Source organism: Solanum stenotomum, chromosome 1 (genome assembly GCF_019186545.1).
Source record: "Solanum stenotomum isolate F172 chromosome 1, ASM1918654v1, whole genome shotgun sequence".
Taxonomy (NCBI): domain Eukaryota; kingdom Viridiplantae; phylum Streptophyta; class Magnoliopsida; order Solanales; family Solanaceae; genus Solanum; species Solanum stenotomum.
Genome location: NC_064282.1, coordinates 72,510,348 through 72,528,171, shown reverse-complemented (window position 1 = coordinate 72,528,171; position 17,824 = coordinate 72,510,348). Strand labels below are relative to the sequence as shown.

At 38.7% G+C, this 17,824-nt stretch overlaps 1 protein-coding gene across 1 annotated transcript; it reads right to left on the bottom strand.

Annotated features, from left to right (window-relative positions):
- Positions 1–668: 668 nt before the first annotated feature.
- LOC125856413 (NAD(P)H-quinone oxidoreductase subunit H, chloroplastic-like) lies at positions 669–1,285 on the bottom strand. Its single transcript, XM_049535949.1, has 2 exons — positions 1,264–1,285; positions 669–1,174 (listed from the first exon to the last, which is right to left on the bottom strand). The coding sequence occupies exons 1-2, from the start codon at positions 1,283–1,285 to the stop codon at positions 669–671; spliced, it is 528 nt and encodes a 175-aa protein (XP_049391906.1).
- Positions 1,286–17,824: the final 16,539 nt, after the last annotated feature.

Sequence of the window (17,824 nt, the reverse complement as noted above, 5' to 3'; positions counted from 1 at the left end):
TGATTCACTAGCTATGCTCACATGTGTTTTCACTTTTGTGGGTGGATCCTTAGTGGTGGATCAGGTGTACCGATCCTGCGATGTTTTCTTAGTAGAATGTGGGGATTTATTGGGTCCAATTATACTGTTCTTAAGAGTAATCTACAATCACAATTACTAAATCTAGCATTTCGATAGTGTCATTAGGGGGTTTATATGCTTGGACATATCCTTCGATGAGTATCTGATGTCTACAGATCAAATTCTTATAACTTAGGCTCATGGGAATTTATGTTGTGGGATGGAAATGTTGTTAAGAACTATGATTGTTTGGGCATTGTAAGTGTGAGTTGATTGTTTCAGGTTCACTTCTAATAGTAGCAAGTATTGATTTTGATTTTATCATGCTTATATGAGAAGGGATTTGTCCTGATGATTGTGTCAAGGTCCTTGATAATATTTTGCAAACTTGTGTACGATCAACTTTGGTGGTCATTGGGAATAGTTTTTGTGGTTAGTTAAGCTTACATACAACCATATTTATCACTTGAGCATTTAAATGACTTCATTGAGGCATTTTATGGGAGGATGTGTAGGTATTTAATTGGTTGGTTTGAGGCTGGAGATGTGAAACTCTTAGGGGGTTGACTCGGTGAAGGATGCTCAGGATAAGGTAAAAAGCATCCAAGCTAAGCTCCTAGCAACCTAACGCTCTGGTCGCCTATCAAAAAAATCCCCAATTCTCCTTTTGGGGCTTCAACTCTCACATAAAGTTCTTGTTTCGACAATTCAAAAGTTGGAGAAGGCTTTTTACTAATAAACCGATATTCAAAATCATTCCATTCAGGATCTTTTAATCTGTCAAAACGTTGCATTTCTAAATTTTCGTAAGGCCCTCCTGGAATTCCTTCCAGATCTTGTTGAATAATCTTTATGGATTCTGTCATTTCACCGATTCGTACTAAATAACGATCTAATGAATCCCCTTCTCGTTGCCATTGAACCTGCCAATCAAATTTGTCGTAAGACTCATAATGATCAACTTTACGAAGATCCCATTCTATTCCGGAAGCTCGTAGCATTGGTCCCGATAAACCCCAATTTACTGCCTCGTCTCTCCCAATAATGCCTACACCTTCAACTCGTTCTAAAAAAGTAGGATTCCGGGTAATAAGTTTTTGATACTCAGCAACCCCTGTTAAAAAATAATCGCAAAAATCCAAACATTTATCTATCTAGTCATGGGGTAGATCGGCAGCCACTCCTCCAATAAAGTATGCAGACCATAAGGTAAGAGACATGTCATTTCACCGGTGAGCAAGTTCTTCTTAAAGTGTCACCCATGAAAGGGGTGATGAGATTCGGAAAGAAGGGAAAGTTCAGTCCTCGATACATTGCACCATTCAAAATTCTTGATTGTGTAGGGCTAGTGGATTATAGGTTGGCTTTACCTCCTAGCTTATCAGGAGTTCATTCGGTATTTCATGTGTTCATGTTTAAAAAGTATCATAGGGGATAGGGATTACATCATAAAATGGGACTCAATTTTGTTAGACAAAAACCTTCAGTATGAGGAGGAACCGATAGCAATTCTTAATCGCAATATTCGGAAGCTAAGGACTAAGGAGATAAAGTCTGTGATAGTTCAATGGAAGCATCGTCTGGTTGAGGAAGCTACTTAGGAAATCGAGAAGGCCATGCGAGACAAATATCCACAGTTGTTCAATGATTCAGGTACTACTCTACCCTTACTTTATCCAGTCTTTACTAGTTGATCACTCGAGGACGAGTGATGGGTAAATTGGTATCTATTGTAACGACTTGTTTCCATTGTTAGGGAAAATCCATTGGGGAAAGAATTGGGGCCAAAAAACTTTTGCGTAGTGACTTGAAAATTTCTAGCCTAGTCCAGATTTGGACAGAATCTGAGTCATGTGATGTCTAGGGAAATCTGATAATGAAGGAAGGATTTAATAATGAATTTGATTACATGAGTGGATAGCTAAGACGTTAGGGAGCCCGTACGACTTTACAGAATCGAATTCGGGTGAGTAGTACTCCCGAAACTGATCTTAGTGTGAATGGGTAGTTTTTGAACATCAAGGGTTAAAGGTGTGTTGTGAAATGGGGGTTTGAAACTCTAATTCCAACGTTCTGTCTCCGTGCAGGCCGCCAGAGAGGAATTTATTCTGCCAGTGCGGGATCATTGTGGCAGGATGGGGTCCGCCGTAGGGGCCTAGTCGCAAATTAAGTCAGGATTAAACCCCAAAAACGTTATTATTCTACAACTTCGTTCTTAAGAGTTAAGAAATGACTCAGGGCAAGTTCTTGACAGTTTTCCACCTCTTCTAGCGAGAAAGGTAAGGTTTTTACTCCCCTAATCCATTTTTGATTCATTGGTGATTATCATTAGGGGAGGGTTTTGACTTGAAACTAATGGTGGAAAAAGCTCTAAGTTGGGTATTGGGATCTTAGGCTTGGCCTATGGTTGATAATTTCGATTGTAATCCAGGTAATTACGCCTCGTTTATTTATCATTGCATTAATTTGTTGTTTTTAGACCACGAACAAGTGAAAAGAATCTAGAAAGGGAAGATTCAAGTGCCTTAGGGGGATTCAAGCTTGGTTTCGAAGTAGGTGATGGTTTGATTTCATGTTTGTGTGATGTATGTTGGTAATTGCTTCATTGTAATGCATGTTTGTGTGTGAATGAAGCACTATTGATCAAAACTAATGAAATGAGTATGAATGAACAAATATATGCCATGATTCGACAATTGATTGTATGATTATGACTATGTACATTATGAGTGTGAATGTGATTGTGGTTGTGTTGATTGGGATCGGGTGTCACATTCCGACACATACATTGGATCAGTTGTCATGTTCCGACACATACATTGAATCGGGTGTCACGTTCCAATACATATATTGGATCGATGTCACGTTTCGGCACACTAGTTGGGATCAGGTGTCACGTTCTGGCACACTAACAGTTTGGGTATGGGTTCCATGAGAAGACCATTGAATTTTCATATCTTCTTGTTATTGAGAATGTGGAAATGTGCATTGCTCCTGAAATGATAACCGATGTATATATATTTTGTACATGTCATGTTTACTATGTTGTGATTGCTTGTATATGTTCGCTTACTGGAAAAGCCGTGTGTTCCTACCAGTACACAGTGGTTGTGTCCTGATATTGTAATTACTCGTTCTTTGTTGAGTACAGGGCATCTTCAGGCGGCTATTGATAGACCTCAGCTAGGAGATCAGTGATTGAGACCGGATTTTAAGGGTCAACCAGTTCTTCCAGGCTACCATGGAGTCCTTCATTTTGTTTAGTCCAATCTCTTCGGACTCAGACTATAGTTTAGATACTTCTTATGTTTGGTTGGGGTTGTACCCCTTCTTCGTAGTCTTGTTGCATTTTAGATGTTTTAGTACAATGACTTTCAGTTCTAGGGGTTAATTTCGTCAATAGTTTTGGTAATTGTTTGTTGAACTTCGGCGTTTATGGGAACTCTATACTTCTTAGACATTTAAACCTACTTCCGTATCTTTAAATGTGTAGTTTTGTGGTTAAGGTTGCTTAATCGGGTTGTAGTAACGGTTCTCCCACCGGAGGGTAGTGTGGGTGCCAATCATGATGGTATGGGTCGTGATAGCCTACCTTACAATTGGTGTACCCTTAGCTCTACTCTTCTTCCATTGATCGTACCATACTATAGCAACACCCTTCAGTTGGTATGCAGCTAGTTCCACTCTCTCAGCATCAACAACATGCATAACCTCAAACACATTATGCAACTCTTCCAAAAAGTTTTCCAGATCCTCAGTGACACTTGAACCGGTGAAATTTGGAGGATTCATCCTTAAGAACTCACAGATTCTGAATGTATCAGCCACATCCTATCGATCCCCTCTCTGCTGACTAGCTTGATTGGCCACCACTTGACTTAATATCCGGATAGCATCCCGAAACTCAGCATCAGTGACCTCTCCTTAAGGTTGCACTTCTGGTGTATTGGGTACCCCTTGATATTGTAGATCAATATTCCTCCTAGAAGGAAGACCTCAGAGAGCTCTTCGTAGAGGCATGATCTGAAATATATGCGCAAGTGTGAGTTAGAAAGAAACTTTATAGAGATGAACTATATCGTAGAAAAAGAGTATGAAAGAAGTGAGATAGTTCCTAAATGTCGCAACCTCCTAATTAAAGATGTGGCGCGCTTCACACCAATAAATAGGACTCTACAGACACGCCTTCATAAACCTAGGAATCTTCAACTCTGTGCTGTCATACCAAGTTTGTCATGCCCCGAGCCTACAACCTCGGCGCGACAAGCGCTTGAGAACCATTGTTGGCCCCAGGCGAACCCTTGGCCTGACTTAACTCTTAGCGGAAGACTTACTCATACATAAGATGAACTCAAAAGTACAACTTTACTCAATGTCTCAAAGAAATACTCAAGAGTATTTTAGAAATAAAATATTCAACTAGCCAAAGAGGCAACTCAAGTCTCAACATAAACAGCTGAAAATTAAAAGACTCATGCACTACTGTCTATCTATCTATAAAGCCTTTAATATTATGAGAGATGTCGAGACAAGACTCCCGATCATCCTAACAAACTAAAATAACTGAATATAAATAAGTGATCCTCCGAAAGAAAGAAGGCTCACCAAACAACTCTGGAACTCACCTGAATCAACGAAGTGCTAGTTGCTGATCCTGATTACCTGTATCTGCATCATAAAAAATGCAGGTCAAATGGCATCTATACATGGAAATTACGAGCATGCGAGGAGAAATCTAAAACATGATATAAGATGGAACTTGAACTCAAGAAATAACTTACATCGTCTCAACTCATGTCAATATAAAAGAAATAATAATAATGCAATATAAAGTAAAGCTTTTAAAACATTAGATAACAACTCAATGTATTGAAAAATACAATATAACTCAGTTTGTATTTAAAAATACAAAATAAACTCCATTTGGGAGTTTCTCTAACCGACAACTATCGCTATAAGTTATGTGATGATACAATGGCTGGTCCACACTGCCAGAAATCTCCTATACCTTGTTGAAGTATAGAACTCCTCAATTAAGTGGATCAACTAGTCAACGCTGAAAAATAAATAAGGAATCATGTAAAAAGTATGACCCTTTCTACCCACGTTGGCAACATGGTTTATAGGGGCAATGAGTTGTTAGAACTCTCCCCCATATCGGTGCTCAATACTACTTCCAAAATATAACTTAGTTCATTATGTTTTAAAAAAACCATTTCCTCACCCTCAACTGTGAGATTATTACTCAAAAGGTTTCTCTAAAAAGATATAGTACTCAAAACTGCTCATGAACTCTTTTGGAAATCGGTGTTTCCTCTTTTCTTAAATGTAAAAACATTTCTCTTGGGAATACTTAGTTCCCATATATGATTTTAAAGAAAATGAACTCAGATCTACTCATCCTCAAACTCAAATGATCAAGTCTTAAAAAACAAGTCCAAAAGATTGTAAAAAGACTTCTTAAAATGACTCGAAGAACTATCAAGACTTGACTCTTAGCTCTACCTTGAATTTGAATTATGTATTCGAGGTTATGATTCATGTTATGAATGATTTCTAGATTTTTCAGAAGTAGTTTAGAGTAGTTAGAATCAAAGGGGAGTAAAGTTACGCTTTGAAAGAACTCAGATGGGTTAAATGACGGAAAATGGGTGGGGATAGGCGACGCTGGTGCTCTAAGTGGCGCAGGGCGCCAAGCCTTGAACTACAAAGCAGTAGTTGGGGCACACTAGCTACCGCAGGGCACCAATAGAAGTACTTTTCTGGCGCACTGATTTTCGCAAGGTGCCAGCCTCTGCCCAAATTTTTCTAACAAATTTTCTTTCTCATTTTCTAAACCTAATTCACCTAGGATCGAATGGTTTCTTCCCCAATCACTTATATTAGAATACCCAACATCAATACATGATAATCTACTCAAAACAACCCTCAAATTACTAATTTTTATCTCAAGAACTCATCAAAATCCCAACAATCAACATTACGAATTGAATTTCAAGAAAATTCATTAAGAACTCAAATCCTTCAACTTTGAGAATGAAATTGCATTAAAATAGCATGATTGGTGTGTGGGTGAACGAACCCAACACTATGAGAACTCGCATACCTCTTAGTGATCAAACCCTTGGCGAAACAATCCTCGATTCGCAAGAAATCTCGATGAACGCCTTGAACCTTTTCCTCGTTTCTCCTCTTTTCTCTTCTTGAACTTTATTATAAAACCCTAAGTGTAATTAGGATTGTGAAAACTGAACCAAATCAGTTTAGAACCCTAAATATTACCATAATTCGTTTTAAGTTGATGGGGTAAGAAAAAGACCAAAATACTCCTCATATTTTTGGGAAACTTTCCTTTACTAGAAACGCTAACTTCAAACGGGAATATCTCCCTCATAGAAGGTCAAAATTTAGCAAACTTGGTGGCATTGGAAAGAGGATTCAAAGACCTTTCATTTGATATCTTATGGGACACCTAACTCATCCTATACTGAAAGTTATGGTCGTTTGAAACTGATCTAAAACTTATGCATAACTTGCAAAATTTCAGATTTTGCTCTTTCCAAATTAATTCTTTCTACTTTTAGCTCTTTCTAAGGCGTGATGTTACGTTGAATCTCCAACTCCGTTTTTTCTTTTCGTTTGTTGCCTATCCATTATTGATGTTTTTGCCTTTCTTATCGCTATAACTATGCTGCTTCTTGCCATTTGTTGTCTATCGATTGGTGATGCTCTGAACCTTCTTATCATATGGTTATGATTCAAAGACGTAGTTGGCAAAAATAAATACCGAATGCATATACATGAATATATGTAGGATGAAATTTTTCCAAATGATAATGGATTGATTTGTACATATTCATGAATTTCAAATGAGTATGACGCATGAAGGGCAACGAATTAGTACAAGAGAATTTATTTAAAATGATGGAAACAAGTTTGAATTATATATATTTAAATTATAAATGACAATTTTTCTCTCTAAAGTAGGAAATGGTAGAGAAAAGTATCAATTATGTAGTATAACTCTGTAAAATATGAAGAGAACATATAGGTGCTTATAGTATAACCTCCCCTAAGTCTTTTATGTGTCTTTTATTTTTGCAATGGTAAGTTCATAAAAATATTGCAATGAGTGACGACTTTGCTAACAAATTAATTTGGAAATGTAGTTATTTTTTTTCTAATTTATTATTGTATGCGTCTAAAGTTTCGTTCCTAAAATACAGCAAACAGGAAAGGAAAATAGCAAGCAAACAACAATATTTGTATTTGAATTTATGTGATGGTTACAATCTTTATAAAATCTTTAAGAAAAGATATGCAATCCCCTGATTCTTCTCTTCAAGGATGTTCTTGATTTGATTAAATACTTGCGGCTCAACACTTGGTGCGAAAACTTCTTTGTATGCAGAAGACATGCAGATCACCACTGAAGAGCAAGGATTCTCTATGTATTTCTGTGTGTGTTCTTCATTTTCTCCCTTTTTTTGTCTCATGAGAACCCCTTTATATAGTTGTGAGCTAGGGTTTCAGGAGTATTTCGGTCTTCAAGTAATTTTAGAAGACCTTGGACTGGAAGAGCATAAATTGGGCTTGTCTTGTCAACTTAATGAACTGGCCCAAATATAATTTGGACTTTATTTAAGTAATATATTTTGACTTAAATATTAATCCAACTATATTAACTAGTAATTTGATATAACATCTCCCAAATTGAAAGAAATAGAAAGAGCTAGAATTAGAAAGAGTGATTTTTGGAAATAATAAAAATCTGGAAGATTGGTTAAGTTAAGTTTGAGTTTTTTGGTCAACTTAAAATGACCATACCTCCTAGCTCAGGATGAGTTAGGTGTGTTTCCAGATATCATAGGAAAGATATTCGAATAATCTTTCCAACGCCACCGAGTTTGTGCGATTCCAAGTTCGTATGAGTGAGTTATGCCCATTGAAATTTGGGTTGTTCAAATAAGGAAAGTCCAACACGGATTTTAGAAGGGCATTATGGTCTTTTCACCACCCAATTAATTAATTTCGTTTTTGGTAATTAAGTTGGGGTCTAAACTGATTGGATTCAGTTTACGCTTTAGAGAAACAAGTTAGGGTTTTGAGAGAAGAGAAGAGAGGAGGAGAAAAGAGGAGAAGGAGCAAGGAATCATCAAGTTCTTGAAGCCTGACTCGTGGATTTAGTCAAGGGGTGATCCCTACGAGGTATGTGAGTCTTTCATAGTGTTGGGTTCATTCATCCACGCGCCAATCATGTTTATTTTAGCAAAGTTTGTTCTAGAAAGTTGAAAGTTAATGAATCTTGAATGGTGTTCTTGAAATTGGCCTTCGTTCTTGAGTTAGGTTGAGATTGAGGAGTTCCTTGAGGTTAAAATGTTGTTTCCTTGAGTTGTTTGAGTTAGATTCTTGTGTATACATATTGGGTATCTGAATCTAAAGGGAATTTGAGAAAAAGAACCGAGTTTAGGTGAATTGTGGTTAGAAAATGAAGTAGGAACAAGTCGGGCAGAAACTGGGTACCAGGTCCTCGACGTGGACCTGTTCCTCAGAAGTGTAACTTTCTCTTCGAATCGCGGAGAGGTCACGGACCTCTCTGCCTCAAAAGTTATTTTTGCAACCAAAATGTAAATACACCTCCGCGTCGCAGACTAGTTTCCAAGCAGTTATTTCTTGATAATTTCTCATGTTTAGCTATCTAAAATCATTCCTAAACATCATGAGATCTTTCCTATCACAAATCACAATCCTTGAATTCATAATTCAATTCAAGGAGAGTTAAGAGTCAAGTCAAGAGAAGTTAAGAGTCAAGTTAAGAGAAGTCAAGAGAAGTTAAGACTCAAGCCAAGAGAAGTCAAGATTCAAGTTAAGAGAAGTTCATAAAGTTTTCCAAAAGTCTTTTACAAATGCTTTAACTTTGTTTTAAGACTTGATTTTTGAGTAAAGAGTAAATTTTGAAGTTCATTTCTTCAAAAGAGTATATCGGGACTATGTATTGCAAGAGAGTAAATGTTTTCACATTTAAACAAGAAAGGAAACCGAGATTTCCAAAAGATCCTTTGAGCTAGTTTTCAGTACAGAGTAAGAGTAAAGTTCAATCTTCAAAGATATTACGGGAACTAAGTATTTCCAAGAGTTAAAATGTTTTCACATTTGAGCAAGAAAGTAAAGAGAGCTTTTAAGCTAAGTTTTTGAGTAATTATCTCAAACCAAAGAAAGAGTTTTGTTTTTAACAAACATATGAGCTAAGTATATTTTGGGAGTAGTATTGAGCATTGATATGGGGATGAGTTTAAGTTCAGATAACTCACATATCCATAAACCATGTAGCCATCCTGGGTAGTAAAGGATCATACTTTTAAGATGACTCCTTAAGATGCTTTTAGCATATACTAGTGGATCCACCTAGTTAAGGCGTTATATATGACAAAAAAGTATAGGACAGTTCTGGCAGCGTGGGCAAGACGTTGTATCACCACTTAGGCTCAGAGTGGTGGTTGTCGGTTAGAGAAACTCTCACAGAAACTATATTACTTTATTATATGAGTAAAGTTGAGTTTGTTATTGCATTTTCTTTAACAAACTAAGTTGTTTTGTACTGTTTTGAAGGCTTTCTATATATTGCATGTGTTATATTATTTTATATTGAGTTAAGTTATTCAGGAGTTGAGTAAAGCCAAGGTAACTGTTTCTTTCAGATTCTTTTCAAGCTTAAGTTATGTTTAGCATTCCAACTCGCATACTCATACATTCAATGTACTGATGCCAGTTGGCCTACATCTTACTATGATGCAGACGCAAGTAACCAGGATAAGCATCCAGCACCTCGTTGATCCATTTGAGCACTCAGAGTCAGTTGGTGAGCCTCCTAGCTTTCTGGATGATCCTCTTTATTGCTTTTAGTATTTTAGTTCATTAGGATGTTGTGAGTCTTGTCCCGGCGTCCATCTGAATTGCTTAGAGGCTCCATAGACGGAGTTAGTGATGTTAGTTCATGAGTCTTTACTTTTCCTTTTCAGTTCAGTTGAGACTTGAGTTGCCACTTTGGCAGTGAATGTTATTATAATACATTCTAAGTTATATTTTGAGAAGTTCAGTTTACTTGTTTTAAAAGTATTTATCTTGAGTACAGTTTTCCACTGAGTAAGTAAGCTAGGTCAAGGGTTCGCTTGTGTCTAGCAATGGTTCTCGAGTGCCGACCACGTCCAGGGTGTAGGCTCAGGCCGTGACAAACTTGGTATCAGAGTTCAAGAGTCCTACGCAGTCTATGAAGTCGTGTCTGGAGAGTCCTAGTTATCAGTGTGAAGCGTGCCACATCTATAATTAGGAGGCTGCAACACTTAGGAATGTTCTCACTTTTTTTACATTCATTTCGTGCGATAGAGTTAATCTCTGTAAAGTTTCTTCCAATTCGTGCTTACGCGTGTCATTTAGATCATGACTCCATGAAGAGCTTTCAGAGGTCGTCCGACTAAAAGGAATGTTGAACCACAGGAACAAGGGGTACCTAATGCACCAGGAGTGCAACCCCAAGGAGAGGTCATCAATGCTGAGTTTCGTTAGGCCATTCAGATGTTTAGCCAAGTAGTGACCAACCAAGCTGGGCAACGGAGAGAGAATCATCAGGAAATAGTTGATACTTCTAGAGTTCATGAGTTCTTAAGGATGAATCCTCCATGCTTAACAGGTTCAAGTGTCAGCTTTAGACCTAAGGGGTAGATGATGATGTCACGCCCCGAGCTACCCCCGAGATGCGGACATGGGACCTAGGATCACAAGTGACCCCAAGCTAACCCTGCTGGCATAATCATAAGCATACTAAAGATAAACTGAGAAATAAAAATTTTGCGAAAGCTAAAAATAAGTAAATATTAAATGATGGGGAATACCCGTATACTAAAATTGAATATCAAATCTAAGAGTTTAATACAAAATAAACATCAAACTCAAATACTATGTTGAATCTAACTATGTCTAAAAATAGTCTCTAACTGACTAGAAGTGTTGGGACATGCTCCAGCTAAGTCTAGCAAAACTAAAACTAAAATGAAATAATGAAAAGATAACATGACTGTTGTCCTCAAAGAATGAGGACTCACCACTGATGCTGCTGAACTGGAGATCGGGAACCGATCTAAGCGTGATCTGGATGCTGAGAATCTAAACCTACATCACAAGAAGATGTAGCGCAGAGTATGCATCAGTAATTGAAAGGTACTGAGTATGGAGGATAGAGTAAAGCTGAAATAAACATATAACTGAACAAGAAATAAAGCAAGAGCATAACATTAACATGATACAGATACTGAATACTGAGCTAACTGAATGCAATGACCAAAATTATAACATGTTGAGACTGAAATAATGAATATACTGGTAAATGGTCAATGCAATAAAATCTGGATGAACTGTGGGAGCTACTAATAACCGATAATAAAACCACATGAGGTAAATGTGGATTCCGATGTATACGTCCCATCGAGAGGACCAATATACCCTGCCAAAGGTATAGAGGCATGGTGGTGTGATCACTAAAATGATGCCCACAGAGGGGACTTACAACCTACGTGGTTCATAGTTCTGGGACTATTTGGGTACATTGAACACTAGTCCAACTCGGTATTATGCTACTCCTAATAGATTAAGTGATTTACACACTATGACTGGATTTTGTATTATACTGGACAGCTCAAACTGACATGCAAACTGAGAATGCGCAATAATATACTGATATGACACATTCAAAAACTAAGTCATGTATATATGAAGTAACTGAAATATCTGACCTAACATGTGCAATTCAAGAACTAAAGAAATACATAGCTAGGCTTCTGAAATTAATGCAATAAACGAAGTGATAACATGATAATCTGATTTGGAATATGTAACTAACTAATTAATGATAATCTGCTGAAGTTCTAGAAACCCTAGGTCTATTCATGATAAGGGAATCAAGAATCTGACTGAATTCTAGGACCTAATGGGCGAAAGGAACCCACTAGTTAAATCCCACATACCTAGTGATGAATTTCACAGAGAAATCTTTCTATTTTAGGGCTGGAACTGATGGAATCTTGATGCATTCTTGAACTAGGGTTCTTGACCTCTTTTTTCCACTCAAGCTCTAATTTTCTAAGTTTTGATTAAAGATTTTGACTAAGATAAGTTCTAGTTATGTTTTTATGCTTAAACTGACTGAAACCTCATAATTTAGGGTCTTAATGACGTAGTTTAGGGGTCCAACGCATAGGGAAAATACCAAAATGACCCTGACTTAAAAGCTATCGGGACCAACCTATGGACCTGGTACACAGACCGTGGTCCACCCTACGGTCCATCTTGGTCAGCCATCCTTTGGCTTAGAGGATGGGTTCTGCAGACCACGTTTCACGAACCTGTCCACGGACTGTGGTTCAACCTACGGTTCGTATGTCCTAGCCGTGGATTAGAGATTTTTTTCTGTGGACCACGTTCCACAGACCTGGTCCACGGGTCGTGGTCCCACCTACGGTGGAGGTTTTCTGAGGTTTTTTCTATGGACCAGGTTCCACGAACCTGGTCTACGGACCGTGGTCCCACTACATTCGAGGTTTCTGGGGTTTATTTATGTGGACCACATTCCACGGATAGTGGTCCCACCTACGGTCGATGTTTTCTGGGGTTTTTTTCTGTGGACCACGTTCCACGGACCGTGGTCCAACCTACTATCCGTAGGTGGTCTCCGTATATGGCACCTGCACTTCTGGAAATCTGCATTCTAGTCTATCAAGGATACGGGGTGTTACATTATCTCCCACTTGAGAATATTGATCCTCGAATGAAGACTAAATTAGCTGGAATGGAGGGAAAGAGCTGCAAACCCTACCACTAAACAATGAAAACTAATTTCTTACTGCACTGAGTTCCAAATCATGCAAATACGCAGAAAATGCAAGTACAAACTGAAGGAACATGCTACTAAGACTAAATCTACGCATGAATGACTGAAAAACTGAAGAGGAACTATTACCTCAAGCTGGATTGGAATCAGAAGGAAAGAGGTGAGTGTACTTGGACTTCATAGCTGCTTCTGCTTCCCAAGTAGCTCCCTCTACGGACTAACTCTTCCATAAAACCTTGACTGAAGCGACTTCTTTGTTTCTCAACCTTCTAACTTGATGATCAAGGATTTCAACTGGTACCTCCTCATAAGAAAGACTATATTTCATAGCCACACTCTCTAATGGCACTACGGATGCTGGATCGCCCACACACTTCTTCAATAGTGAGATGTGAAAGACTAGATGCACTGCTGCTAATTCTGCTGGCAACTCTAACTCATAAGCTACTTTACCAATCCTTTTCAGAATCTTGTAAGGGCCTACATATCTAGGACTGAGCTTCCCTTTCTTACCTAATCTCATCATCCTCTTCATAGGTGACACTTTCAAGAAAACCCAATCATCAACTTGGAACTCTAGTTCTCTTCTCCTTACATCTACATAAGCTTTTTGGCGACTCTAGGCTGTCTTAAGTATATCTCTAATGAGTTGCACTTTCTCCATAGCATCATGAACTGAATCTGGCCCTATCAAGGCTACTTCACCTACTTCAAACCAACCAACAGGAGATCTACATCTACGCCCATATAATGCCTCATAAGGGGACATCTGAATGTTGGAATGGTAGCTATTGTTGTAGGCGAACTCAATAAGAGGAAGATGATCATCCCAACTACCTTTGAAGTCAAACACACAAGCTCTCAACATTTCCTCTAAGGTCTGAATGGTACGCTCTGCCTGACCATCCGTCTGGGGATGAAATGTTGTGCTAAGATTAACCTGAGTACCAAGACCTTTTTTAAACGACTTCCAAAAATGAGAGGTAAACTGAGGACCTCTGTCTGACATGATAGACAAAGGAACCCCATGCAACCTAACTACTTCATTAATGAAAATCTTGGTGTAGTCCTTCGCCGAATCTATAGTCTTCACAGCCAAAAAGCGAGAAGACTTAGTAACTCTATCACTTATCACCCAAATGGAGTCATGCTATCCGCGAGTATGAGGTAAACCTGTGATGAAATCCATGTTGATCACTTCCCATTTCCAAGTAGGAATGTGGATCTCTTGAGTCATACCCCCTGGTTTCTGATGTTCTTCCTTAACTTGCTGGCAATTTGGGCACTTAGCCACAAAATCCACTATATCTCTTTTCATACCATTCCACCAATAGACTTCCCGTAGGTAGCGGTACATCTTATTAGAGCCTGGATCAATAGAATATCTGGATTTATGGGCTTTTGCAAGAATATGTTGTCTCAACTCACCCATATTAGAAACACATAATCAACCATGGTAGCGAAGCACACATCTCCCTCTTGGGAGAATACCTCAACTCTTTGTTCATGGACTGCACCCTTCAGTTCGAGTAATATTGAATCACTGTCTTGTTTTTCCTTAACCTCCACTACCAATAAAGATTCTACCCCATTCTGAACAGTTACATCACCATCTAATATGCTCATAAGACAAACTCCTAAGCGAGCAAGTATGTGAACATCCTTTGCTAGCTTTCTTCTTTCTTCCTCAACATGAGCTACACTACCCATAGATAGTCTGCTAAGGGCATCTGCTACTACATTTGGCTTACCAGGATGGTAATGTACACTCATGTCATAATCCTTGAGGAACTAAAGTTATTTTCTCTAGCGAAGATTCAACTCTTTCTGGGTGAACACATACTGAAGGCTCTTATTGTCTATGAACATATCTACATGAACACCATACAGGTAGTGTCTCCAAATCTTAAGTGCAAACACCACATCTGCAAGCTCGAGGTCATAAGTCAGATAATTCTTTTTATGAACCTTAAGTTGTCTGGAAGCATAAGTTATAACCTTACCTCCCTACATCAACAAACAACCTAGGCTGACTCTGGACGCATCACAATAAATCACATAACCGTCTGGACCCTCTGGTAGAGTCAAAACAGGAGTTGTAGTCAACCTAGTCTTCAGTTCAGCGAAGCTCTTCTCACAATCATCTGACCACTAAAACTTAACATTTTTCTGAGTCAACCTAGTCAATGGAGAGGCTATGGATGAAAATCCTTCCATGAACCTTTTGTAATAACCCTCTAGACCTAAGAAACTTCTGATATCGGTAGGAGGGGTAGGTCTGGGCCATTGTTTCACTTCCTCTATTTTCTGGGAATATACTCGAATCCCTTCACTAGACATTATATGACCAACAAAAGCAACCGACTGCAACTAAAACTCGCACTTGTTAAATTTGGCAAATAACTAGCGATCTTTGAGAGTCTGCAGAACAACTCTCAAATGACTCGCATGTTCTTCCTCATTTCTAGAGTAAATGAGGATATCATCAATAAAGACAATAACGAACAAGTCCAATTACTGGTTGAACACTTTGTTCATCAAGTCCATGAAATCTCCAGGAGCATTGGTTAGTCCAAATGACATAACAACAAATTCATAATGACCATACCGAGTTCGAAAGGTTGTCTTCGGAATGTCACTATCTCTAACTTTAAGCTGATGATAACCCAATCTGAGGTCTATCTTTGAGAAATGACTAGCACCCTGAAGTTGGTAAAAAAAAGTCATCAATCTTAGGGATAGGATACTATTCTGGATGTTGACCTTGTTCAACTACCTATAGTCAATGCACATTCTCAGAGAAATATCTTTCTTCTTTACGAACAACACTAGTGCACCCCATGGTGAAATACTAGGTCTGATGAAGCCCTTAACTAGAAGGTCTTTCAATTCCTCCTTCAATTCTTTAAGCTCGGCAGGAGCCATTCTATAAGGAGGAATAGATATAGGCTGGGTATCTGGAAGGAGATCAATTTCAAAGTTGATTTCCCTATCAGGAGGAACTTCGGGAAGATCTTCTGGAAATACTTCTGGGAACTCATTAACCACAGGAACTGACTCAAGAGTTGAGGTTTCGGAGCTTGAATCCTTAACCCGAACTAGATGATAGAGATAACCCTTAGAGATCATCTTTCTGGATTTAAGGTAAGAAATTAATCGACCAATAGGCGCTAAGCTACTACCCTTCCATTCTAAGATTAGTTCATCTGGAAACTGAAAACGAACAATCCTAGTTCTACAATTGACTATGGCATAACAAAAATGTAACCAATCCATGCCTAGCATGACATCGAAGTCTACCATTTTTAACTCTACAAGGTCTACTAAGGTGACTTTTAGAGAGACTGTGACAGGGAAATTTATGTATACCCGTCTAGCTATAATTGGGTCACCGACTAGAGTAGAGACTGAGAGAGGTTCTAAGAGAGTTACTACACTAACATCAAACTTAACTGCTATATAAGGATTTACAAAGGAAAGAGTAGCCTCTGGATCTAACAAAGCATAAACATTGAGATCAAAGACTCGTAATGTACCAGTGACTACATCAAGAGAATCTTCCTGATCCTGGTGAGCCTAAAGAGCATAGAGCATGTTCTGGCGCTGTCCGTCAGCTGTACCAGAAGAGTTACCCTGTTGGTGGTGCTGAAGTTGTAGATTGGCTAGATTAGCATTGTCTCTTTGACCCTATTTAGAAGGACAATCCCTCAACATGTGACCAGACTGACCACACCCAAAGCATCTTTCCTTTCCTGCAAGGCACTTGCCCAGATGGTTCTTACCACACTTAGGGCAAGCTGGGTAGGTTTTGGTTCCTGAAACACTTCCCTAAGACTTAGAGCCTGATGCCCTACCTTTCTGATCTTGTCTGAACTTGGAGGATGAAACACTAGCTGTTGAAGTGCTGGAGTTGAAAATTTATGCTGACCCTGTGAGCGATTTCCACCACCCAATTTCTGCTGAGAGTAGTCATACTTTCTGGTCCTAGCCTTTTTGTTCTCCTTAGCCTATTCTCTAAGCTTATCACCTTCAACCTGCTGAGCACGAGTCATGAACCTAGAGATGCTCATATTTTCTAGCAACATAGAATTTCTACACTCTCTCTTCAATAATTCTAACACTCCATATAGAAACTTATTCATCTGAGCCCTGGAATCAGCAACCATGTGAGGAGCATACCTGGAGAGTTGGGTAAACTTGAGCCCATACTCTTGGACTGTCATGCTTCCTTGCCTTAAGTTCATAAATTCCTGAGCTTTTGCCTCCCTTATGTCACGTCCCGCCATATCACAGTTAAATTTGGCGTCCGAATAGGGGCGGAAGGGTCTAGAGTTGTGGAGAGGTTTCCGGAAGACTCTAGAACCCTTTAGATTATTCAAGAAGGCTAGAGAATTTCCTAGAATTCTCTAGAATAACTTAGAAGGCAATGGAAGGTCCTAGATAGTTTCCAAGAAAGAATTCTCTAGAATGTGTAGAGAATTCTAGAAGATGGACTAGATATTTTCTTGGAAAGCTTTAGAATTTTCTAAAATTAGTAGAAGATTCTAGGGAGGGACCAAAGTGTAAATAAGTTTAGGGACTTCTCATGTAAATATTAATTGCACTTTAGTCCTTGGAGAGTAGTATAAATGGAGGTGCCCCTCATTTGCAAAGGCACCAAGAAAGTTGTAAAGCAATCTTCCAAAAGCAATACAAAAGCCTTCTTCCAAAATTCTCTAAGTCTTTCCTTAAGCATTCTCTTAGCGATCTAAGTTTCAAAGGGCTTACTTGAGCTTACAAGATCGTGAAAGATTCGTGAGTAAGTTGTCAAGTGCCGCACGGAGCATTAGTGAGACTCTAAGTCCGTGACAAAGTGGTATCAGAGCGAGGTTCCATACTAAGGGA

Excerpts from the sequence above, each read along its gene's own strand:
- LOC125856413 (XM_049535949.1), bottom strand. The coding sequence starts at position 1,285 with ATGACATGTCTCTTACCTTATG. Across the intron at positions 1,175-1,263 it reads GACATGTCTCTTACCTTATG|GGGTTGCTGAGTATCAAAAA; the intron begins GTCTGCATACTT and ends ATTTTTTAACAG.